General features: G+C 41.7%; 1 protein-coding gene across 1 annotated transcript in view; it reads left to right on the forward strand.

The window, feature by feature from the left end:
- adad1 (adenosine deaminase domain containing 1 (testis-specific)) overlaps positions 1-25,482 on the forward strand; it is a 61,902-nt gene extending 36,420 nt beyond the window's left edge. The window contains exons 12-13 of the mRNA XM_060910207.1: positions 24,778-24,910; positions 25,209-25,482. Coding sequence (XP_060766190.1) covers positions 24,778-24,910; positions 25,209-25,322 — 247 coding nt within the window. The 3' untranslated portion in view covers positions 25,323-25,482. The remainder of the gene's footprint in view (positions 1-24,777; positions 24,911-25,208) is intronic.
- The last annotated feature ends 1,116 nt before the right edge of the window (positions 25,483-26,598 follow it).

The raw sequence follows: 26,598 nt of genomic DNA on the forward strand, positions 1-26,598 counted from the left end.
TAATTTTTTAACTTCAGTCATGATTGAAGTTTAAAGATTGAAGTAGCCTTCCACAAGCTTCTCACAATACTCTGGCAAAATTTTTGCCCATTCCTCCTGAGAGGAACTGGCAAAACTCAGTCAGGTCTGTGGTCCTCCTTGCAAAATTTGGGATGACTGACGATGATATCAGGAATCACCAATAGATACGAACAGGGCTCGACATTAATTTTTAAACCCACTTGCCCTAAATTTCCACTTGCCCCCCAATATTATCACTTTCCCCCTATTTTGCGAGTACTATTTTTTTTTCCCTTAGGAAAACCGTAGAATAGTTGTGAATTGCAACATAAAATGAAGATCACACATTGAGTTGAAGTTTGGTTATTGATTGAGTTTATTATTAAGTTTGGTTATTGATTATCTTTTACTTGTAACGGACAATAACAATTTTATCCAAAATAGTTTTTCCTGCCTTAGTCGATTTATTTCCATTTCATATGCATACAGCTGTTGTAAAGTTCAGTGTGTTTGTGTAGAACTCTCTGACTGTAGGTTCATTACTCGATAATGTAGAAATCATAAAATAGAAATCTATAACAACGTTTGTATGAAGAAAACAATAGGGTGCCTAGACTTTGGAAGAGTACTGTGTTTGAGAATATTTATTGTGTATTTTTTTTTTGTTATATCATCCACCTCTAGGTTAAAAAAGGAAAAAATAAACAGCGCTGTGTCATGACAGAGAGGATAATGTTTGAATTTAAAATTATTGTTTAGTGTGTAGGTTGTGGGTGTTTTATACAGATCTGGCAAACTGTAACTGAATCAGTGCAACCAGTCTGTCATGACGCAGCGCTGTGTGGTTGTTGTTGTTGTTTTTTTTAATAAACCCAGAGGTGGATGATATAACAACCCAATATATAAATATTTTGCACAGGACTGTGTTCCTCTGATAACAGAAACAAAGCTCCAGCTCTCTCTGCTCTTAATCTGTTCTGTTCTTTCAGGATTTATCGCACATGTCGCTCCTTGTTGAGTTTTTTTATGCCTGAGTTGTTTGAAACCAATCTGTTTTTTTTTTTGTCAAATAAGAAAGCTGCTTCACCTTTAAGAAAATCAAACACTTTTATGAAGGAGCTAACTCGAATGCGAGCAGAAAAAAATAAAACGAGATTTTTAAGCAAACTCTTCCATACTCACTTCCAACTTTGTGTTTTTGTAAAATACATTTTAAATACAGTTGTGAATTTCTCTGGAGTTTTCAGGCTAAACTCCTCTCCTTATATTCTTTAACCACTCGTTTCCTCGTTGTTCTTGAAGCATTTGCTTCTATTTGTTAACATTTTTCTTGATAGCGGGGAGACAGTAATGCCTTTTATCTATTTCTCTGTTTGAACAAGCAAAAACAGCACAAAAATTAACCATATTGAAGACAGATTAAACCTTGCTTACATGAAAGACGGTGTCTGTCTGACCCCAGCTGTAATTATCACGTGATGCGTGACGTCATGCACAAGGGGTCTATAAACAGTACATGTCCCATACTACAACGGAAAATAACTTGCAAAGCAGTAAATGAAACAGAGACAAAGAAAACAGCCAAAACATAATGGCGGATACGTAGCGAGGGATGCTTTTAGGAACTGAAATAAAAGATCAAAAAGCCTAATTTTTGTGATGCTAGTTCGTAATATATGCTCATTCCAACTTGCCCAGTCAGGCATGTCAGGGACATATCCCACTCGCCCGAATGCTTGTTTCACTTGCCCCGGGCAATCAGGCAGTGCTTAATGTCGAGCCCTGACCAGCTATCATGATGGCTATCAATTTGGATGATTTAAATATCTGTGGGAAACATGCGATGTCTGCAAATTTAATTTGACAAAATTGACAGTTGTGTTGTGTCTTGTATGTGTTTCCTTTTAGGCTATTTTGTAGTCAGATTGTAGACATTTTTAACAGGAAATGTAAAGACCCCCCACTAAACTCGAATGTATGCAACTAGCAGCTGACTCATAACCAGCTTCCAGTGTTTTTTCTGTTGTAATGACATAAGGTGTACAGGTTCCCTGTGCTTGGGATCATTGTCCTGCTGTCTTGCCTTCTGTTTTCAAAAGTGAACCAGTACCTTTTCAAGCAAAATAACCCCCACTTCATGATGCTACCACCTCCATGCTTTACAGTTAGGATGGTGTACATTGGATTAAAATCCTCACTTTTTTCATCCATACATGGCATAGATCATTAAGGCCCAACAGTTCACTCTTTGTTTCAGCTGACCAGAGAACACTACTCCAAATGGTTGGTGATCACCTGCAACCATTAATCTGGCTTTTTATGCTGCTTTTGGAGTAGGGGCTTCTTCCATGTGCAGCAGAAATGTAGGCCCCTTTTTTATTTATTTATTTATTTATTTAATTAAAATGATGGATGCTTACTTTGGGACCCAACACCTCCAACTCCACCCTTTCTTTTATTGTTGTCTTGGGGTTCAGTTGAACCTTTCAGACCAAAGCTAATTTTTCACTGGGATTTAATTTGTGCCTTTTTCCTGAAAGTTGCAGTGTCAGTGTGGTTCCAAGGTTTTTGTATTGGCATGTAATTGTTATTACAGATGCTTGTGTGATCTACAATTGTTTGGAAATTACTTCTGGAGAGAAACTGGGCTTGTGGAGGTCAACAGTAAATGGATTAAAAATTAAATTAAATTAAAATGGATTTTTTGGGGGGTTAGCACCATTTGATTTACACAACATGCCGACCACTTTAAAGCTGCACATTTTTTTATTGTGATGCAAACAATAAGATGAAAAAACAGAAATCTGGAGTGTGCATAAGTATTCACCCCCCCAAAAGTCAATACATTGTAGAGCCACCTTTTGCTACAATTACAGCTGCAAGTCTCTTGGGGTGTGTCTCTATTAGCTTAGCACATCTAGTCACTGGGATTTTTGCCCATTCCTCAAGGCAAAACTGCTCCAACTCCTTCAACTTAGATGGGTTGCGTTGGTGTACAGCAATCTTAAAGTTATGCCACAGATTCTGAATTGGATTGAGGTCTGGGCTTTGATTAGGTCATTCCAAGACATTTAAATGATTCTCTTTAAACCACTCCAGTGTAGCTTTAGCAGTATGTTTAGGGTCATTGTCCTGCTGGACCGTGAACCTTCGTCCCAGTCTCCAACCTCTGGCTGACTCAAACAGGTTTTCCTCCAGAATTGCCCTGTATTTAGTGCCATCCATCTTTCCTTCAGTCCTGACCAGCTTTCCTGTCCCTGCAGATGAAAAACATCCCCACAGCATGATGCTGCCACCACCATGCTTCATTGTAGGGATGGTGTTCTCAGGGTGTTGGGTTTGCGCCACACATGGCATTTCCCCTGATGGCCAAAAAGATCAAATTTTGTCTCATTTGACCAGAGGATCTTCCATGTGTTTGGGGAGTCTGCCACATGCTGTTGGGCAAACTACAAATGTGATTTTTTTAAGCAATGACCTTTTTTTCTGTCCACTGTTCCATAAAACCCTGCTCTGTGGACTGTACAGCTTAAAGTGGTCCTATGGACATCCCCTCTCCACTGTGGATCTTTGCAGCTCCCTCAGCGCTATTGTTGGTGTCTTTGTTGCATCTTTGATTAATGCCCTCCTTTCCCGGTCGGTGAATTTTGGTGGGTGGCCTTCTCTTGTCAGGTTTGTAGTGGTGCCATATTCTTTCCATTTTGCTATAATGGATTTAATGGTGCTCTGTGGGATATTCAAAGTTTGGGATATTTTTTATGACCCAACCCTGATCTATACTTTTCCACAACTTTGTCTCTGACCTGTTTGGAGGCTCCTTGGTTCTCATGTTGCTTACTTAGTAGTGTTGCTGAGTCAGGGTCCTTCCCGAACAGGTTGATTTATACAGACATCATGTGACAGATCATGTGACACTTTGCTTGCACACAGGTGGATCTTAATCAACTAATTATGTGACTTATGAAGTGAATTGGTTGGACCAGCTCTTATTTAGGGGTTTCATACGAAAGGGGGTGAATACTTATGCACACTCGAGATTTCTGTTTTTTTTTCATCTTAATTATTGTGTAACAATAAAAAAAAATGTGCACCTTTAAAGTGGTAGACATGTTGTGTAAATCAAATGGTGCTAACCCTCCAAAAATCCATTTTAATACCAGCTTGTAATGCTGGTATTAAACAAACACCAAAGGGAATGAATACTTTTGCAAGGCAGTGTGTGTATACACACACACACACATACACACATAAATACATATATATATATAATATAAAAATTTTCCTTCTCACCCCCGGCGGGGGGGGGGGGGGGGGTGGTATCCATGTCATCCTCAAGCTCGGGTCCTCTACCAGAGGCCTGGGAGTTTGAGGGTTCTGCGCAATATCTTCGATGTTCCTAGGACTGCGCTCTTCTGGACTGAGGCTTCAGATGTTGTTCCTGGGATTTGCTGGAGCCACTCTCCCAGTTTGGGGGTTACTGCCCCAAGTGGCCCCACTACCACGGGGACCACGCAACCCTTGACCTTCCACATCCGTTCCAGCTGCTCTTTCAACCCTTGATACTTCTCAAGTTTCTCATGTTCCTTCTTCCTGATGTTGGCATCAGCTGGGATCGCTACATCTATCACCACCACCCTCTTCTGCTCTTTGTCCACCACCACTATGTCCGGTTGGTTAGCCAGGATCTGTTTGTCAGTCTGGAAGCTGAAGTCCCACAGAACCTTGGCCCTGTTGTTCTCAGCCACCTTCTGTGGTATGGCCCATTGGGACTTGGGTACTTCTATTCCATACTGGTTGCAGATGTTCCTGTACACTATCCCAGCCACTTGGTTGTGCCTCTCCATGTACGCTGATCCAGCTAGCATCTTACACCCTGCTACTATGTGCTGGACTGTTTCAGGGGCTTCTTTGCACAGTCTGCATCTTGGGACTGATCATCTCTGGTAGATCCTGGCCTCTATGGCTCTTGTGCTTATGGCCTGTTCTTGTGCTGCGATGATTAGTGCCTCTGTGCTGTCTGTCAGTCCTGCATTATCCAGCCACTGGTAGGATTTCTTGATATCAGCCACTTCCTCTATCTGACGGTGGTACATGCCATGTAGGGGTTTGTCCCTCCAGGTTGTCTGTTCCTCCTCCTCCTCTGCACTCTCATCAGGGTTCTGCTGCCTGAGACATTCACTTAGCAGTTCATCCTTTGGGGCCATCTTTCTGATGTATTCTCGGATTTTCGATGTTTCATCCTGGACCGTGGTCTTGATGCTCACTAGCCCTCGGCCTCCCTCTTTCCGCTTAGTGTATAGTCTCAGGGTGCTGGACTTGGGGTGGAACCCTCCATGCATGGTGAGGAGCTTTCTAGTCTTGATATCTGTGGCTTCTATCTCCTCCTTTGGCCAGTTTATGATGCCAGCAGGGTATCTGATGACTGGTAGTGCGTACATGTTGATGGCTCGGACCTTGTTCTTACCATTCAGCTGACTTTTCAGGACCTGCCTTACTCTCTGGAGGTATTTGGCTGTGGTTGACTTCCTTGTGGCCTCTTCATGGTTTCCATTAGCCTGTGGGATGCCTGTGGGATATATATATATACACACACACACATACAGTATGTGTGTGTGTATATATGTATAAGCATAAGACAGGATTGATTTATTACATAGATTACATTAATTGACCTAATTGGTAAATAGTCGATAGATTACTTGCTAAAAATAGTCATTAGTCACATCCTTAATGCTATTTTAGTATTTGTTCAAACCAAACGTGCATAGTAGGGCTAATTTTGTTTGTGGTTTTCAATATAATTGGTGAAAAAAATTTCAGTTTGTGCATTAGTAGTTTTTGAACATGTTCAGCACTTTTTAACAATACTGCAATAATTCTGATAACCATGATGATTTTTGGTCATTATAATCATTAAATTAAATTAAATTTTCATACCGTTTCTTCTCTAATATTTATTCATCCTGTTGTTTTAAATGAGGTTAATAGTGTAAAGATATTCCGAGGGCATTTTTTAGTAGTTTTAGTAGTTTGTTAATATACAGCCATTCCTGTGCTTCAAGCCTGCAACACATTCCAGAAAAAGTTGGGACAGGAGTAATTTAGGGCGAGTAATGAGGTAAAACCACTGAGCTCCATATAAAATCTGGAGAGCTCATAGGCTCGTCAGAGTGAAGCCATTTGGCTGCTATCTTACCACTCACATTGTATGTATTTGGCTTGTGTGTTAAGGCCAAACAAAAAAAATTGCTTCCTATTACATGCCTTGAAAAATTAGGGTAGGTCGGTAGGGATTTTTTATTTTGGAAAAAAATGTTTTCATGGCTATCACCACTCTTTTTTCCCCCCATATTCACAATAAAATATCCACCCACCCAGCACTCTGTTTGAATGCATGTTTGCAGGTATTCTGTTTTCAGAAATAAACCCTAAAGAACACTTTTCAAAGATTTATTTTGAACCATACACAAACTTCTCACACCGAACATGTGCGTTGAACTGTAAAGATCAGCTGTTCAATGTCTGCTTCCCATATGGCCTGTAGAAAATGTCTTTTATGCCTTTTTGAAGGCGCTCGTCACATACTTCAATAACTGTTTTAAATCTTTTTCTCAGATCTGGTTTAACACAGACAGAGTCTTTAAGACAATATGGACAAATGTCTGTTCTTCCAACTCCACTGCTATAGTAGGCTATTTCAACAGGATCTGCGCAGTTGAGAGGCATTCTGACACCACAGACTGAGGCACGAAAATGTTCGGGGGGTATTCCTGGTGCCCCGCAAGAGTACTCGAACTCTGACAGCAACACCGGGAGTGCTGTTTGTTGTCGGTGTGTCAACCGATGCTTCGCGTAGATGATTTCGATATTTACTCTAGAACTACTGGTACAAGCTAACAAATCTTCAATGTCTTTAAATGTCTCTTTTTCTAGTGACATAATTTGTCTAAGACTGGGCTTGCGATGTGCAAGACACCATCTTTCAGCACACAAACCACCGCCATTTTTGTTGCTTCCTGTTAGAGGTAGTCACGCGCATGCATACAATTGGCCATTTATGATGCGAGAGACACTCGCACTATGCATAACATATGGACGTCGGTCTATGACCAGGGACAACCACACTGTGTGCATCGCATGAACGTTTTGTAGACTGAGAGGGGGTTGGAGTCACGGGCACGTCGGAAAGGCCCGGGGGGGGATCGGTCGGGTAACCGGAAACAAAGTATTTTTTTTGTTTGGCCTAAACTATTGTGTCTGATCAGACTTGCCCCAAGAAAAGTATCTCCTGACTTTTCTCCTTTCATTACCTCCTCTTATTTTCTCAACTTTACCCACATTCCTTACATATCTTTATAGTGCTCCCCTTCACTTTTGTTTTTTTTTTTTCCTTTTCCAGTCCAGTCTACGATATTTTTTTTTTTTTGAACAGCTCTTTTAGTACTATAATTATTTTTATGCAGATTAAGTTTTTTTTTTCTCTTATACAGCGTATCTTTCTCTTTGGGATATTTCTTCTTCCTTTCTATCTATTTTAATCAATCAACCAACCAACAAACAAATAAGCTATACAATACTTCCTTTCTGTTTAGGGCAGTTTTTGAAACAGGATTATTTTCTCATGTTATTTGCCATTTTCACTTCATTCTCACATCTTAACAGTATTTATTGGTCACATAATTCACTGTCATTTTAGATACAAATGATTCAGTTTTTATGCTTTTTCTTTTTAAGACCACGTAGTGTTTTGCAAATGGGGTAACCTTGAATATGGTAAATAAGAAATAAAACTTGTCAAACAATGTGACATGCAAATTTTATCAGAATTATGAATGATGTATGTATTGGAAAATGAAATAATTCATGCCTGTGCAAGATGAGTTTTGTTAACTGCTTGCAGAGTGTGGGTCCAATCATCTTCTCATTGAAGTGTTTGGCAAGATGGTGCATCCGAATCTTGATATAGCATGTGGCAATGCACTTGATGAGAAAGAAGACATGGTTGCAGTCAGATGGACAGTCCAACATGTGGCCAGCAAGCTGCATGAATATTGGCTGGAATCCAGCATCATGCAACACTGTGGTGGATAAAGCAGACGTGATGCCTCCTGATTAAAGAAGAGCATTGTCTGCAGAATTGAGAAGCCTTTGAATGTATCACTCAGCCACCTGGCACACCTTGACTACATCAGTTGATTGCTTGACAAGTCCCCCTTGACTTTTCTTCTTCAAGAGGCCACCACCGGCATCCATACTGTCAGACGTCAGTATTTCTTGACATTCAGGGCAGATGAGTCGTCGTTTTGCCATCTGAACTACATAGCCTGTGATGTAGCCGATGGCTGCATCAATCACAGGAGATAGCTCTATGAGGTTGGGGACATCCATGTCGTCATGATCATCTGCAGCTGGATTGCAGTCTTCAAGATCATATCCTCTGATGAGAAGCATGTCTTCTTTGTCTTTGTTGTTTGCACCTGGATGTGTTCTAGAACTGGACACATGGGGGATTTGTATCTTATCCTGCACAATGCATTTTCTGAATGAATGCATCTGCCCTGAATGTCAATAAGTATTGACGTCCTTTGTGTTAGTGTGATCGATAGATAGAAAGAAAGGAAGGAAGAAGAACTAATACAAAAGAAAAAGATACACTGTATAAGAGAAACTGAAATAACCTACATAAAAATAATTATGGTAGTAAAAGAGTTGTTCAGAAAAATGATCAGATACTGAACTGGAAAAAGAGGAAAAACAACAGTGAAGGGGAGTGCTATAAAGATATGTAAGAAATGTGGGTAAAGTTGATAAAATAAGAGGAGGTAATGAAAGGAGAAAAAAAAGTCAGGATATACTTTTCTTGGGGCAAGTTTGATCGGATACAGCGGTTTAACACACAATCCAAATACATGCAATGTGAGTCGTAAGATGGTGGCCAGATGGCTTCACTCGTCTCTACAGCAGGGAATAGGCTACAAGGGCTCCAAATTTTATATAGAGCTCAGTGAGTAAAACTATTAATGATTTGAAACCGGTGATGTCAACAGGCGACTGTAATCATGATTTGGTACAAAATCAGTATCCAGGAAAGGCTTAGTCTTTTGAGAAGCAAAGATGGGCCAAAGATCTCCACTTTGTCAAAAATGCATGAGAAAATTATTGAAATGTTTAAAAACAATATTCCTCAAAGAAAGATACAAAGGGATTTGAATATTTCACCCTCTATTGTGCATAATATCATTAAACAATATAAGGAATCCGGAAGAATTTTCGTGCGTAAAGGGCAAGGGCGCAAGTTTAAGCAGAACACCCATGACCTCTAAGCCCTCGAACAGCACTGCATCAAGAACTGTCATCCATCTATAGCTGATGTAACCACATGGGCTCAGGATTACTTTGGCGAACCTTTGTCAAGCTCTGCAATAGAGAATTGCATCCACAAATGCCAGTTAAAACTTTACTGAGCAAAAAAGAAATCTTATGTTAACTGTGTCCAGAAGCACCATTGACTTCTCTGGGTTCAGATGCATCTGGGATCTGGACCATCACACTGGAATCAATATTCCAGGTCTTTTTTGGAAGAACCGAGTGCTATGTGCTCCAGACCAAATACGAAAAGGACCAACCAGACTGTTACAAGTAACAAGTTCAAAAGCCAGGGTCTGTCATGGTCTGGGGTTGTCAGTACCCTTGGCAAAGACGACTTACACTTCTGTGATGGCAGCATTAATATACATTTGAGATTTTGGAGAAACATATGCTGCCTTCAAGACGACATCTTTTCCAGGGATATTTCAACAAGACAATGCAAGACAATATTCTACACACGTTACAAAGGCATGGCTGTGGAAAAAGAGGGTGCCTGTCCCCTCTGTCCACAAAAGAGAATGTGTGGCAAATTCTGAGAAGAAAAATATAACGACCCCGTACACCTTTGTAGGAAGAATGGGACAAAATAACACCTGAAATACTTCAGCGCTTGGTGTCTTCAGTCCCTACAAATCTTTTAATTGTTGTGAGAAGGAATGGCAACATCATTACAAAGTAGTAAATGCTTTACCATCCCAACTATTTTTCAGATGTGTTGCAAGAATAAAAATTGAATTAAGTGTTTATTTTGGGAAAAAAAAAGTTAAGTTCATGAGGTAAAATATCAAATATGTTGTATTGTTTTGAGTGCAATACAGGTCAAAGATTATTTACAAATAAATGTTTTGTGTTGTAATTTCGATTTCAACATACCATCCCAACTTTGTATGATTTGGGGTTGTATGTAGGTGTACTTTAAGGTAAACGAAGACATATCTACAAAATGTCCATGTTTTTGAGGCCAAATTAAAAAAAAAAATCTCCTTCTCACCCCCGGCGGGGGGGTGGTATCCATGTCATCCTCAAGCTCGGGTCCTCTACCAGAGGCCTGGGAGTTTGAGGGTTCTGCGCAGTATCTTCGATGTTCCTAGTACTGCGCTCTTCTGGACTGAGGCTTCAGATGTTGTTCCTGGGATTTGCTGGAGCCACTCTCCCAGTTTGGGGGTTACTGCCCCAAGTGCCCCCACTACCATGGGGACCACACAACCCTTGACCTTCCACATCCGTTCTAGCTGCTCTTTCAACCCTTGATACTTCTCAAGTTTCTCATGTTCCTTCTTCCTGATGTTGGCGTCAGCTGGGATCGCCACATCTATCACCACCACCCTCTTCTGCTCTTTGTCCACCACCACTATGTCCGGTTGGTTAGCCAGGATCTATTTGTCAGTCTGGAAGCTGAAGTCCCACAGAACCTTGGCCCTGTTGTTCTCAGCCACCTTCTGTGGTATGGCCCATTGGGACTTGGGTACTTCTATTCCATACTGGTTGCAGATGTTCCTGTACACTATCCCAGCCACTTGGTTGTGCCTCTCCATGTACGCTGATCCAGCTAGCATCTTACACCCTGCTACTACGTGCTGGACTGTTTCAGGGGCTTCTTTGCACAGTCTGCATCTTGGGTCTGATCTACTCTGGTAGATCCTGGCCTCTATGGCTCTTGTGCTTATGGCCTGTTCTTGTGCTGCCATGATTAGTGCCTCTGTGCTGTCTGTCAGTCCTGCATTATCCAGCCACTGGTAGGATTTCTTGATATCAGCCACTTCCTCTATCTGACGGTGGTACATGCCATGTAGGGGTTTGTCCCTCCAGGTTGTCTGTTCCTCCTCCTCTGCGCTCTCATCTGGGTTCTGCTGCCTGAGACATTCACTTAGCAGTTCATCCTTTGGGGCCATCTTTCCGATGTATTCTCGGATTTTCAATGTTTCATCCTGGACCGTGGTCTTGATGCTCACTAGCCCTCGGCCTCCCTCTTTCCGCTTAGTGTATAGTCTCTGGGTGCTGGACTTGGGGTGGAACCCTCCATGCATGGTGAGGAGCTTTCTAGTCTTGATATCTGTGGCTTCTATCTCCTCCTTTGGCCAGTTTATGATACCAGCGGGGTATCTGATGACTGGTAGTGCGTACATGTTGATGGCTCGGACCTTGTTCTTACCATTCAGCTGACTTTTCAGGACCTGCCTTACTCTCTGGAGGTATTTGGCTGTGGTTGACTTCCTTGTGGCCTCTTCATGGTTTCCATTAGCCTGTGGGATGCCAAGGTACTTGTAGCTGTCTTGGATATCACCTATGTTGCCCTCTGGTAGGTCAATCCCCTCAGTCCGGATGATCTTGCCTCTCTTTGAGACCATCCGGCCACACTTGTCCAATCCGAATGACATCCCTATGTCATTGCTGTAGATCCGGGTGGTGTGGATCAGCGAGTCTATTTCTCGCTCGTTCCTGGCATACAGCTTGATGTCATCCATGTAGAGCAGGTGGCTGATTGTTGCCCCACTACGGAATCGGTACCCGTAGCCGCTCTTCGTGATGATCCGACTGAGAGGGTTCAGGCCTATGCAGAACAGCAGTGGTGATAGCGCATCTCCTTGGTATATGCCGCACTTGATGTTGACTTGGGCAATGGGTTTTGAGTTGGCCTCTAGGGTTGTCTTCCACATTTCCATTGAGTTCTGGATGAAGGTCCTTAGGTTCCTGTTGATCTTATACAGTTCCAGACATTCCAGTATCCATGTGTGTGGCATTGAGTCGTAGGCTTTCTTGTAGTCAATCCAGGCAGTGCACAGGTTGGTCTGTCTCTTCTTACAGTCTCGGGCGACTGTTCTATCGACCAGTAGCTGGTGCTTGGCTCCTCTGGTGTTACTGCCAATCCCTTTCTGTGCCTCGCTCATGTATTGAGCCACATGCTTACTCATTTTTGCCGCAATGATGCCTGACAGGGCCTTCCATGTTGTGCAGAGACAGGTAATTGGCCGGTAGTTGGATGGGATGGGTCCCTTCTGGGGGTCCTTCATGATTAGGACTGTCCTGCCTTGGGTTAGCCATTCTGGGTGGGTCTCATCCCTCAGCAGCTGGTTCATCTGTGCTGCTAGGCGTTCATGGAGTGCAGTTAGCTTCTTCAGCCAGTACATATGGATCATATCGGGGCCTGGTGCTGTCCAGCTCTTCATCTTTGACACTCTTTCTTGGACGTCTGCCATTGAGATGGTTACTGGTTCTTGTTCTGGGAGGTTGCTGTGGTCAGCTCTTAGGTCCACTAACCATTGGGCATCGGTGTTGTGTGATGCTTTTCTTTCCCATATGTCTTTCCAGTATTTTTCCACCTCAGCTCTTGGTGGGTCTGACTGGTTGTTGGTTCAGTGGAGAACAGCTTGTTTATTCTCCTGGCCTCTCCCTCCTTGGTGTATCTCTTCAACCGGGTGGCCAGAGCTGTTAGTCACTGTTTGGCAGTTTCGAGTGCCTCTGGTATGGAGAGTGAGTTGTACTTCCTGGGTGCCCCTTTATTCACCATGTTCCCTTTCTGTAGTTCAGCTAGCTGGCTAACTTCTCTCCGTGCTGCCTTTATCTTGGCCTCTAATTGTCTCTTCCATGGTGGATACTGTTTATGTCCCGAGCCCACCTTGTGTCCAAGCATCTCCATGATTACTGTTGCTGTACTGTGTATCAGCTTGTTGGTCTCAGTGATGGTTCTTGTGGAGATTGTCTTCAAAGCAGTAGATCTTCTGAAGGTACTTGGCAACTCAGCTTCGGTATTCGTCGGGGGGCCCCAGGTTTCCAGTTGGGTCACGATCTTCCTTCTCAGATCAGCAGCTCTTGTGTTGAGGCTGTTAGCTGTTGGGGCTTGGTACCCAATCTCTGGTTGTGGGGATGATGATGACATCTCCCCGCTGACCTGTCTTCCTGGCTCCCCCTTGCCGTAGCATCGTTGTTGTATTTCATTAATCTCTAGTTGTGATAGTAGATTTCGATAGCTGTTTCTTTGTTAGCCTTGATTGTGGGTTTCGAAGTATCCAATGGTCCCACATTCGCTGCATGTATTGCTTGTATAGTAGCATTCCAGCAATTCTCTGTATTTTCTGTCCTCGTCCATCGATGTCTTGTTCCAGTAGCCCATTTCTCATCAGTTTGCCCTGGTTCCCTAGCAACTGACGCAGACCTTGTTGACCCGGGTGACGTCTGAGCCGGTATGACTCTATCAGTTATGTCTTTCCTGAGATAGGCTGATATATCATGAGGGGTCTTGCCTAAGGACCCTTACTGGATGATGTTTTGCCCCGACCGGGATTCGAACCCCGATCTCCTGCGTCGTAGTCAGTGAGCATTACCACTGTACTATCCAGCTGATTAGAAGGAAGACCTGAGAAGGAAGATCGTGACCTCATATATATATATATATATATATATACAACCCCGATTCCAAAAAAGTTGGGACAAAGTACAAATTGTAAATAAAAACGGAATGCAATGATGTAGAAGTTTCAAAATTCCATATTTTATTCAGAATAGAACATAGATGACATATCAAATGTTTAAACTGAGAAAATGTATCATTTAAAGAGAAAAATTAGGCAATTTTAAATTTCATCACAACAACACATCTCAAAAAAGTTGGGACAAGGCCATGTTTACCACTGTGAGACATCCCCTTTTCTCTTTACAACAGTCTGTAAACGTCTGGGGACTGAGGAGACAAGTTGCTCAAGTTTAGGGATAGGAATGTTAACCCATTCTTGTCTAATGTAGAATTCTAGTTGTTCAACTGTCTCAGGTCTTTTTTGTCGTATCTTCCGTTTTATGATGCGCCAAATGTTTTCTATGGGTGAAAGATCTGGACTTCAGGCTGGCCAGTTCAGTACCCGGACCCTTCTTCTACGCAGCCATAATGCTGTAATTGATGCAGTATGTGGTTTGGCATTGTCATGTTGGAAAATGCAAGGTCTTCCCTGAAAGAGACGTCATCTGGATGGGAGCATATGTTGCTCTAGAACCTGGATATACCTTTCAGCATTGATGGTGTCTTTCCAGATGTGTAAGCTGCCCATGCCACACGCACTAATGCAACTCCATACCATCAGAGATGCAGGCTTCTGAACTGAGCGCTGATAACAACTTGGGTCGTCCTTCTCCTCTTTAGTCCGAATGACACGGTGTCCCTGATTTCCATAAAGAACTTCAAATTTTGATTCGTCTGACCACAGAACAGTTTTCCACTTTGCCACAGTCCATTTTAAATGAGCTTTGGCCCAGAGAAGACGTCTGCGCTTCTGGATCATGTTTAGATACGGCTTCTCCTTTAACTATAGAGTTTTAGCTGGCAACGGCGGATGGCACAGCGAATTATGTTCACAGTTAATGTTCTCTGGAAATATTCCTGAGCCCATTTTGTGATTTCCAATACAGAAGCATGCCTGTATGTGATGCAGTGCCGTCTAAGGGCCCGAAGATCACGGGCACCCAGTATGGTTTTCCGGCCTTGACCCTCACGCACAGAGATTCTTCCAGATTCTCTGAATCTTTTGATGATATTACGCACTGTAGATGATGATAAGTTCAAACTCTTTGCAATTTTACACTGTCGAACTCCTTTCTGATATTGCTCCACTATTTGTCGGCACAGAATTAGGGGGATTGGTGATCCTCTTCCCATCTTTACTTCTGAGAGCCGCTGCCACTCCAAGATGCTCTTTTTATACCCAGTCATGTTAATGACCTATTGCCAATTGACCTAATGAGTTGCAGTTTGGTCCTCCAGCTGTTCCTTTTTTGTACCTTTAACTTTTCCAGCCTCTTATTGCCCCTGTCCCAACTTTTTTGAGATGTGTTGCTGTCATGAAATTTCAAAATGTCTCACTTTCGACATTTGATATGTTGTCTATGTTCTTTTGTGAATACAATATCAGTTTTTGAGATTTGTAAATTATTGCATTCCGTTTTTATTTACAATTTGTACTTTGTCCCAACTTTTTTGGAATCGGGGTTGTGCGTGTATATACTATATATATCAGGGCTTTACATTAACTTTTTTGCTCACCGTCCGCTGTGACTAGTGGTTTTCCTGAGTCACTAGCCATTCAGCCTTTTCACTAGCCACAATTTTGTTGCCAGATATTCGCAGTTTTTTCTTCACCATGATACGTTAAAGTTCGGAAGATCTAGATTTAATTATGAATGGCAGCGTATAATGTATGTCTACAGTAGCACTCAAGTATTCAGTGCTGTTAAGGTAGCTCCCTATAGAGAGCGTGCACGTGACGTCACGTGGTATTTGTTTATCTGCCATCTTGGATGGCATGGCCGCGCATAGAACTTAGACGAACCCGTTCTAATTATCAAGTGTGTGGGAGTAGATCTTTCGAGAATGGTTATATCTTGTTCAGCATTTGGTTGTACCAATAGACAGGGCCAAAAGGAGAGCCTGCCATTTTATAGATTCCCCGCAGACGAGGAGAGACGCGCAAAATGGGTGTCCGCTGTGCAAAGAGAAAACTGGTACCCCAGTTCTACCAGCCGAATTTGTAGTGAACACTTCATATCAGGTAGGTGTAATCTTCTCATTCAATACTCCTAGTACATCTGTTAAGTTGATTTTCGGATTGAATGATAACTACATACTTAGAAACTAGACAGAACAGTGTTTGTGGCCGTCAGTCCGCTTGATCTCTAATGTTTAAAATGGCTATGCCTAGCCCTACTACCCTGGCCTAGTCTATGACAATGTTTTATCTTTTTGGCTCATATATGCCTTTGAAAGGCCAATCCATAGTAGGGATGGCGAAAACTAAAAAAAAAAATCTTGACCGACCACCGAGCCTCATTAGCCGGTTAAAGTCGGTTAACCTATGAGTTTAACAGGAATGCAAACGGCGCGCCTTTTGGCGGATGCTGCCTTTTTCACGGCTGAATCGTGCAGATCTGATTTTTTTTTTAGGGGGGGCATTGGAGTGTCTGAATAATTTCATCAGAGTAAATTCTGTATTAAAATTACTAAATAAGCAAATGCCGTTACAGTCCATGAAACATAGGAAGTATGAGAAGAAAACAGTAAATCAGAAAGCTGCACACGTTTTCGCGGAAGCTGCGCAAATGTGTGCAGCTTTCTGATTTACTGTTTTCTTCTCATATCTGGAACTGAGTTTAGATTTCGAACATTCTTACGATAAAGCGTCCTGCATAGTCTCTTTATGATAAACGTCTTAATGCCACTTACCCGTGAGATTATCAAGTAGACTTCCTTCTTCGGAACCTTCCAGAGGTATAGTTGGGATACCCATCCCGCAACAAAATATTTATAAGCTTCCAGGCTCTTGTAAGCTTTGAGGGCTTTGCCAGTGTAACACGATTCACGATTAACAAGATAATTGTAAATGTCGTGGTAGGCCAGATCGGGCAAATCGCCGGCACCGCAGCTCCGTATTTCCCTGAACAAGGATTGCGGCAAGTTGTACGGATCTGCAATCCCCAACCTGGAACACTTTTCCACGTAACGGTGCCTCACGTCACCTTCAAGATGCTGAACAAACTTAGACAAGTAATCGCGTGATGTAGATGGGGTATTTTCCAAATTTTCTTGGGGATTACTCCCTGGATCCATTACGCTCGCGCAAGGTAAACAATCCTGAAGCCGTCCAATATGGTGGCGTAAACACGGACGGGTCACGTGACTGCACATCCTCTATATGAAAACATGCAACCAATTCAGACAAAAATATAAAAAAAAGAGTCCCTTACAATATGAAAAATAACATTCAGTACAACTGAACTGATTCTAATATTAAAAGTCCAATTCAAAACATTTATCATTGAAAAACATTTGATGTTTTGATATGCAAGTATTATGTGTATTATCAAGTATTATTATGTATTATATATTAATTGTGTGTGTGTGTGTGTGTGTGTGTGTGAGAGAGAACATATGTAGAGAGAGACATTAAATGTCCTCATTACATTCATCATCAGATGAGTCTGAATGGTCCATGAAAAATGGTCTTTGTGACCTGAGGCTTCCAGCAGGCCGTAAGTTGATAGCTGGGGCAGATCAGCTTCTTTCCAATCGTGTGAACGTTTCTAAACAGCAGCTCCATCCTCTCCAGCTCAGCCGACTTCATGACCGCCAGGGACTGAAAGCAATGCTGTCCTGTAGTGACCAGCTGTCTTCACCTGTTTTGATGTTATAGTACCGATGTGTGCATTTGACTTTTCGTGGTCCTTTATAGTTTCAAGTTTAAAATTACTGGTGCCTGTCTTTGCCAGACTTCCTAGTCTTCGCAGTACATGGTATTTTCGGTTTTGCTATGAACTAGCCAATCTCACCCGAACTTCCATTTGTCATTGAACTGTCTTATCTTCCTATTAGCGTCTTGTTCATCTCCATGGCCGCAGCCAGCTCTGAGGGCCCCCCCGGTCTGGACCTCGGTCATTTTTAAGAGCTGAAAATACATTTGTACGCTAAATATTCAACTGGATAAAAAAATAAAGAATAACATTAAAACGTCTCCGTAAAAAGTGCATTGTTAATGATGTTAAACGTTGATTCTGTCTGTTTGGTGCGCGCGGCTCTGAGACCAAGAACACAAAAGCGAATGAGCGCACACGCGACTCGGGGGAGGAACGCAGTGCAGGAGACACGGAGTTTCCGTGGTAACCATCAGCGCACGTTGATGAAGCTGTTAAATTTACATTTTCAAACTTCATAGTCAGCTGGGATAGGCTCCAGCTTGCCTGCGACCCTGTAGAACAGGATAAAGTGGCTAGAGATGATGAGATGAGATGAAAAAATAAATATATTATTTCCAAGCTTAAGGTCGGTCCGTATCGTGAAATACCGTGACCTCGGCCCAGAGGCCTTGGTCAGTATTTTCAAGACCTCGGTCACGGTATTTCACGATACGGACACCCCCCCCCAGCTGGTAAATAATACACACACACGATGGTACTGTTCCGTCCCGGGTTATGAGAGATGCGTTACACTGATTCTGACGACATGACGACATCGTGGCTACAGCCTACAAAAAAAAAAAAACCTTACGAATGAGTAGGTACGCCTTTTCGACCAACAGGGAACAGGTTCTTGAACCAATTCCATTTAGGATTCTTTGAACAAGAACAGAATCCGTTCTCTGTGGGTCGAAAAGGGGTAACGTCCCAGTTCGGTTATACTAAACATAGGCACTAATGGAATGCTGCTCAGCCAATCAAATTAGTGAGTCTCTATATTACTGAACTGTTGTATAATTAGTTAATTAGCTGATTATAGCTGAACCGGGGAAAATGGTGCATTCCAGGACCACATTCAGGAACCTGTGGTGTAATGTGAACGTGGCCATGTTTTGCCTCTAGTGGCTTTCCATATAGGATGCGCCATCAAAACCCTATATTCAATATCTTGAAAGAGGCTAAACAGGAGCTCATATGACTCTCTGAGCAGATCGGGTTTACTTTTCAGGTTTACTCCGTACTACATGTGCAGCAGCGCAGTTGTAGCCTGCCTTGTTTGTGATTTTAAAAATAAATAATTCGATAAGCCAAAGCAATTGGAAAGTTTCAACTTATGTTTGCCTTGGATAATTTTGCCTAAAACATGGTGGTGTACACTGATTTTTTTTTTTTTTTTTTTCCCCCAGAATTTTTGTGTGTAGGTGTAACGGATGCCAGATTGTTAATGTATCTTAGTTCCATAGGCTACATGATGAGGGTATCTTTTGTCCTCATTGCTTGGGCCAGATCAAACCATTTAAACAAGCTTAAATTATTCTTACTCTTACCACATACATGTTTTTTTTTTTTCAAAACTGATGATATTCAGTTCAAACACCATTAAAAGTAATTTCAGGAATAAATCTCGCGTGATGTGTAATTCACCCCTCTCATTTAAATATGTCGAAAATGTTTTGGCGCGCACTTTGCGCATCACGGACCTCGGTGATTTTAAAATGCTGCTCCGGCCCTGCTCATCTCTGCCCCTTTTTTCCTGAGCAGCAGGGTTTGAAACTCCAGCTATATGCCGCCACATCGTGCGCTTGTCAGTCGTCAGCAACTTTGTCGCTTCCTTCATTAACCGCAGGTTACTGTATCACTGATTTTATCTGAGACGTTAACGAACGTTCTAAACAATTCTAACATGTTGTCAGAATGTTTATGCAGGTGCTCATGGGAGTTGTAGGCACGTAATATTACATTGCAATGCGTTTATTATATCAGATGCCTTCAGAGAAAACTACAATTAAAATATATTGTCATACCACAGAATAAACCACCCACCAAAGTGGCTAGTGAGACTAAAGTCATTACCCACCAAAGCCGAATTTTACCCACATTTGGCAGGTGGGCGGGTGCTAATGTAAAGCCCTGATGTGTGTGTGTGTGTGTGTGTGTGTGTGTGTGTGTATTTGGCCTCACACACATGTACGTGTATGTATGCATGCATGCATAATATAAAATATTTGTATTAATGCAGTCTGTTGCCCAGCAGTCACAGCAGGAGAGTGACATGAGACAGGGCTACCATGATCAGCTTCAGTCTTCGTTTTAGATACGGTTGAGATGAGCGCAAAGAAATATTGCTGACTTAATTGTTTTTAAGTCGACAAACCTTTATGACACCAAAGATCTCGACAATGCAACTAGACTTGAATGCAGTGAATAAAATCTGACCCTACCATTACAGGTGGCACCAAGAAGAACTATAACGTGTGTTACATGTATGGTGATACTGCATTATACACACACATGCTGTACATACTGTAAAAAACATGAAACATCCTGGACTAATGTCTGTAAGCTCAAATACATGATTTTAGACTTTTAACTGCTATGGTTGCAGATCATAGTTGATCTGTCAGTTGCTACAGAAAGAGGATCATAGATTTACACAACTTTGCAATGTCTCTTGTAGCCATTTCTAAATAACTGCAGATTCTCAGATCATCAGTTCAAACAATTGTATGTAAGTACAAGTTACTGGGAACCATGAGCTGGCCTAGTGGTTAGCATGTCCACCTCTCGATCGGGAGATCGCAAATTCAAAAAAGGGTCCCTACTGCCGTCTGGCAAGGCACACTGCAGTACAGGTGCAAGTGGGGAGTCAAACTCTCGCGGTTACCAGAGGACTAGCTTTATAGGCGAGAGGCCGAGGGCTACGGAAACAGATCGGTGCCGCCCAATGTGCCTTAATGGCCTGGTTAGTACTGGGACAGGAGACTGCCTGGGAAGACCAGGGCATGGCGCGGGAAGGAGTTGAGACAAGTTATTGGGAGGTGTAGCCACTTGGCTAAACCACTGCTGCAGGGAGACCCAAACTATCATGCTCAGTTGAGAGGAAATTGGTTTGGTTGATCAGGAGCCACCATGGCACAGGCTTGCCATGAACTGGAAGCTGCTGGAACACTGTCTACAGTAAAGTGAGTTCTACATCGCCATGGGTTGAGAGGCTGCTGTTCAAGAAGGAAGCCCCTGTTCCAAAATTGACACTTTCAAGCTCAAGTAAAGTTTGCAGCTGACCACAGAGACAAAGAAAAGGCCTTCTGGAGAAAGTTTTATGGTCAGATGAGACAAAGATTGAGTTGTTTGGCCACAATGACTAGAGGTATAGAAGTACATTGCACCAATTTTTAAGCATAGTGGTGGTAGCATCATGCTCTTGGGCTGTTTTGCTGCCAGTGGAACTGGTGGATAGAATAATGAAGGTCAACCTCAGAATTCTTTAGCATTACCTCAAACCAACAGAAACTTGGACACAACTTGGTGTTCCAGCAGGACAGTGACCCCCAAACACACATCCGAGTTGGTTGTGGAATGGATAAAGCAGGCCAACATTTAAGCTTAAAACAAGTTCTGACCTCAACCCTCACGAAAATATGTGAATTGTACTGAAAAGTCGGGTCTTTACCAGGAAACACACACATTTATTTGAATTCTACTAATTCCCCCAAGAAGAATAGACAAATATCCAACCAGAATTCTGCCAGAAGTTTGGTGATGAGGACCAAAAGCATCTGGTCAAAGTGGAACTTGAGGGACATTTAACCAAATATTCGGTGTGCTGTATGTATATTTCTGACCCGGTATGCATAATTGTGACCCTGTGTTGATTTCAGAAGACCAAAAAAATATATAAATAAAACTTATTCACCAAGTAAACCCCCCCCCCCCCCCCCCCAAAAAAAAAAGAGGTATAGTACCAATCAAAAGTTTGGGGACACCTTCGACTTCAATGTTTTTTCTTTATTTTTATTAATTAAAAGATGCTTCATGTGTTAAAGTAATGATGGATGTTGTTTCTCTTGGTTGATTTGTTCTTGACACAATATGGATTACTACAGTTGTGGAATAGGGCTATTTACTGTATATTTTTTACTCTTTACTGTTTGATCTCAAACACATTAAGAGGGCAAGAAATTGCACGAATTAACTTTTGATGAGGCACCTGTTAAAGCATTCCAAGTGACTACCTCATGAAGCTGGTTAAGATAATGCCAATAGTGTATAAAGCGTCAAGGTAAACACTGGCTGCTTTGAACAATCTAAAATATAAAACATAAATATTTTAACCTTTTTTTTGGGGGGGGGGGGGGGGGGACATAATTCCATATACAGTGTCTTGCAAAAGTATTCATCCCCCTTGGTGTTTGTCCTGTTTTGTTGCATTACAAGATGGAATTAAAATGGATTTTTGGGGGGTTAGCACCATTTGATTTACACAACATGCCTACCACCTTAAAGGTGCACATTTGTTTCTTTTTTTATTGTGACACAAACAATAATTAAGATGAAAAAACAGAAATCTGGAGTGTGCATAGGTATTCACCTCCCGAAGTCAATACTTTGTAGAGCCACCTTTTGCTACAATTACAGCTGCAAGTCTCTTGGGGTATGTCTCTATTAGCTTGGCACATCTAGCCACTGGGATTTTTGCCCATTCCTCAAGGCAAAAGTGCTCCAACTCCTTCAAGTTAGATGGGTTGCGTTGGTGTACAGCAATCTTAAAGTTATGCCACAGATTCTGAATTGGATTGAGGTCTGGGCTTTGATTAGGTCATTCCAAGACATTTAAATGTTTCCCTTTAAACCACGCCAGTGTAGCTTTAGCAGTATGTTTAGGGTCATTGTCCTGCTAGACCGTGAACCTTCGTCCCAGTCTCAAACCTCTGGCTGACTCAAACAGGTTTTTCCTCCAGAATTGCCCTGTATTTAGTGCCATCCATCTTTCCTTCAGTCCTGACCAGCTTTCCTGTCCCTGCAGATGAAAAACATCCCCACAGCATGATGCTGCCACCACCATGCTTCATTGTAGGGATGGTGTTCTCAGGGTGTTGGGTTTGTGCCACACATGGCATTTCCCATGATGGCCAAAAAGATCAAATTTTGTCTCATTTGACCAGAGAATCTTCTTCCATGTGTTTGGGGAGTCTGCCACATGCTGTTGGGCAAACTACAAATGTGAATTTTTTTTTTTAAACAATGACTTTTTTTTGGCCACTCTTCCATCAAGCCCCACTCTGTGGAGTGTACAGTTTAAAGTGGTCCTATGGACAGATACTCCCATCTCCACTGTGGATCTTTGCAGCTCCCTCAGCGTTATTGTTGGTGTCTTTGTTGCATCTCTGATTAATGCCCTCCTTTCCCGGTCTGTGAGCTTTGGTGGGCGGTCTTCTCTTGTCAGGTTTGTAGTGGTGCCATATTCTTTCCATTTTGCTATAATGGATTTAATGGTGCTCTGTGGGATATTCAAAGTTTGGGATATTTTTTATAACCCAACCCTGATCTATACTTCTTCACAACTTTGTCTCTGACCTGTTTGGAGGCTCCTTGGTTCTCATGTTGCTTGCTTAGTAGTGTTACAGAGTCAGGGTCCTTCCCGAACAGGTTGATTTATACAGATGTCATGTGACAGATCATGTGACACTTTGATTGCACACAGGTGGATCTTAATCAACTAATTATGTGACTTATGAAGTGAATTGGTTGGACCAGCTCTTATTTAGGGGTTTCATACGAAAGGGGGTGAATATTTATGTACATTCCAGATTTTTTTTTCATCTTAATTATTGTTTGTGTAACAACAGCAACAACGTGCACCGTTAAAGTGCATATTCTGGACCAATTTTGGTTTTTTTTGTTTTTTTTATATGAAATTTACACACTCATCCAGAAGGGTAATTTTGCACAAGGCCATCTGTCTACAGCAGAAAAAAATAAAATAACAAAACACGTCTGGGAAAAATCCCAAGGGAGTCTGGAGCCAGATTCGTGATGTCACCTGTGGAAGCGCCAGCAGGCTGCGCGAGCTTGCACGGTTTCAGTGCACAGCCTGTGTAGACCAAGCGCTCCCATTTCTCTCTCATTGTTCAGTCTTTTGGAAAACGATGAGTACTAATCCCATCAAGATTGGTGTTACTACACCCTCCTACGATACATCTGTTAACCATTTTAATAATTACGCGATAACGTTGAAGAAATTTGCAGAAAACCACCAGGTCGTTTTCTCATAAACAAACCAGCGCTGACGTAGGATTCAGAGGGAGGCGTCCCGCATGCGACGTCATGAAAATCAATGTTTGCTGGGAAATTCAAATGGCAAGTTTTTACAGAGGCGGACCAATTCGCCTCAAATGGCTTGATTTCAACTGAATTTTTCTGGTTTTGCGCAAGGTAAAAAAAAAAAAAATTGCAGATAATGCAGAATGTTACAGATATTTGACCAAAGTTTAATATAAAATAGGAGAATTACATTGATCTTGATCCTGAATTTACCCGTGATATGCACTTTAAAGTGGTAGGCATGTTGTATAAATCAAATTATGCTAACCCCACCCCACCCACACACACGCGCGCACACGCACACACACACACACGCACGCACACACACACACACACACACACACAAAAAAAAATCAATTTTAATTCCAGCTTGTAATGTAACAAAACAGGGCAAACACCATGGGGCATGAATATTTTTGCAAGGCACTATATGTTCCATTTGTTATTTTATAGTTTTGATGTCCTCAATATTGTTCTACATTGTCAAAATACAGTCAACTCTATGAATTGAGTAGGTGTGTTCAAACTTCTGACTGGTACTGTATGTTGTATCATTCTGCCACAGAAAAAGAACGGTGCAAAGAAATCATTGAAAGCCCAATATTGCCATGACATTCATGACATATCAGTTTATAGCAGCAGTATCAGTAACAGTTTAGGATATTATGTTAACTGGTATCTTTGTCTAAATGTGTAATTATCTCAGTTTTTCAGCTGATTTCTCTGATCTTAGACTAAATTGGTCCAAATATGTCAACTCAGGTTTATTTTTTTGTAATTTTGAATTTTTGTTGTGTAGCCTTCCTTCTCTTGTTGAGGCACTGTTGGTGTGTCAGTCTTATTTTACTTTTCTATGTTTCTCTGCGTATCTTTTAGGTCTCCCTTTAAAAGTGGCCCTGCTCTTGCTAGTCGACTGTGTAAAGCTGCCATGTTGAGTCGTTTCAATTTGGTGGCAAAAGAGACACACAGAGAGGAGTTGTTAGCTGCCATTTCCTACAGGGAGGCCAAGGTACAGCAGTATTAAGTTTTCATTATCTTCCAAGTAATTGCAATTAAGTAGTCTTTTTTTTTGGCTTTAAAATTTCTGTAACTTTACAGTAATTATCAGTCCTAGCCCTAGTTTTACTAGGAAACTAATTGTGGGAGGTTTATTAACATTGTGATGTTGAAATCTCACACATTGATTGAAAAGTTTGATATTCATTAACAACTTACAGTTGAGCAAGGTGTTGTTCGTCTGTTGCATTAAAAGGTAACTCAGGACTTTCAGGTAATCTTAGTTGTCTGTATTTGTATTGGAAATGTAGATGATGGCGAAACCGTACCAGGAGGCAAAGAGTGTTCTGAAGTCGTACTTGGCCACGAGGGGCTATGGACAGTGGGTTGAAAAACCACCTATCAGTGATCACTTGACAATGTGAGAGCCGGTCCACAGATTACAGTCCTAGCTCTGAAGCACCTTTGGAAGAAAGGTTTGAAAATTCAGTGATGGTTTGCATTGAACATCAAAAAGGAAGTGCTTTATCTTTATACTCCCCACATTTTCAGTAAAAAAGAAACAACCTGAATTAAAACAGTTGCCTGTGAGAAACACCTTTGATTGATTTATGCTTAGATAAAAGATTCTTCACTGAATAATGGTTATGTTTTGTTTGTTTTTTCTCAGACGTATTTTTACTTGAAGCTTTGGAAAGTGATGAGTGGGGCTGGGTGACATGAAAATGTAACACCAGTGTTGTAGAATATAAACATTGTGAGTTATATTTGCACTTTCCTGAGTATTGTCATGAGTAAGTGCTTTTCATAACCATGTTGTTAGATAATATAAAGTAATTGATTAGGTTTTGGACTACTTGCTTTATTTTCCTCCTTTTTCCTGGTTAGATCCTTGAATTACATTTTGAAATAAAAGCAAACAAACAAAAAATCCTCCACCTGAATGAAAGTGTTCCTTGTAATATGGCTCTAAATATTGTATAATGTGCCCTGTATTTTTTTTTTTTTCTTCACTCACCAATTTGGCCTCTCTTTGCCTTTATAACAGTTGCTTAGATTTTTGGTCATTGAGGGCAATGTTGCAAACAGCAAGTCTACTTTTCCAAGGCATTTCACAAAAAGCGAAACTCTGTAAATAGTTTGAAGGTGCCATAGAATGCATTTATTCGGTATTTTAAATTGTTTAATATAATATTAAACAGTTTAATATTGTTTTCAATATGTATATGATTTTGATTGGGGGGAAAAGCTCTATACCCTTTTGTGGTGGGATCATTAATATGTTGATGAGCTCTACTCTGATTGGCTGGTTTGCAGCGGGTGTGTGTCATTAGGGCATGATTGTGGATGTGGCCGCCGCGGTTCGCTCTAGGAAATGCAGTCCAGAAATGTGACCCACAGAATTTGATGTTTACTTTCTGGTCCATAGTAAAATTGCAAATGCGCACATGCACGTCATCACAAAAACGCGTGGAACACAGGTCCTTATGTTGACAATATGACATCACATGGCATACTGACTCACAAGAGTTATTGCTCGCTTCTGCTGAATGCTCATGACCTTGCCGTGCTCCATTGGTTCACAACAGGAACAGTCCTGGAACTTTTTGATTGCACCTCGTAGTTGAAAAATCCTTTGTCATTCTTACCAGCAGTTTAAATTAATCTGTTTTGTTTGCTGAGTGAGCGCACATTGGAGAC

Source organism: Neoarius graeffei, chromosome 2, assembly GCF_027579695.1.
Source record: "Neoarius graeffei isolate fNeoGra1 chromosome 2, fNeoGra1.pri, whole genome shotgun sequence".
Classification (NCBI taxonomy): domain Eukaryota; kingdom Metazoa; phylum Chordata; class Actinopteri; order Siluriformes; family Ariidae; genus Neoarius; species Neoarius graeffei.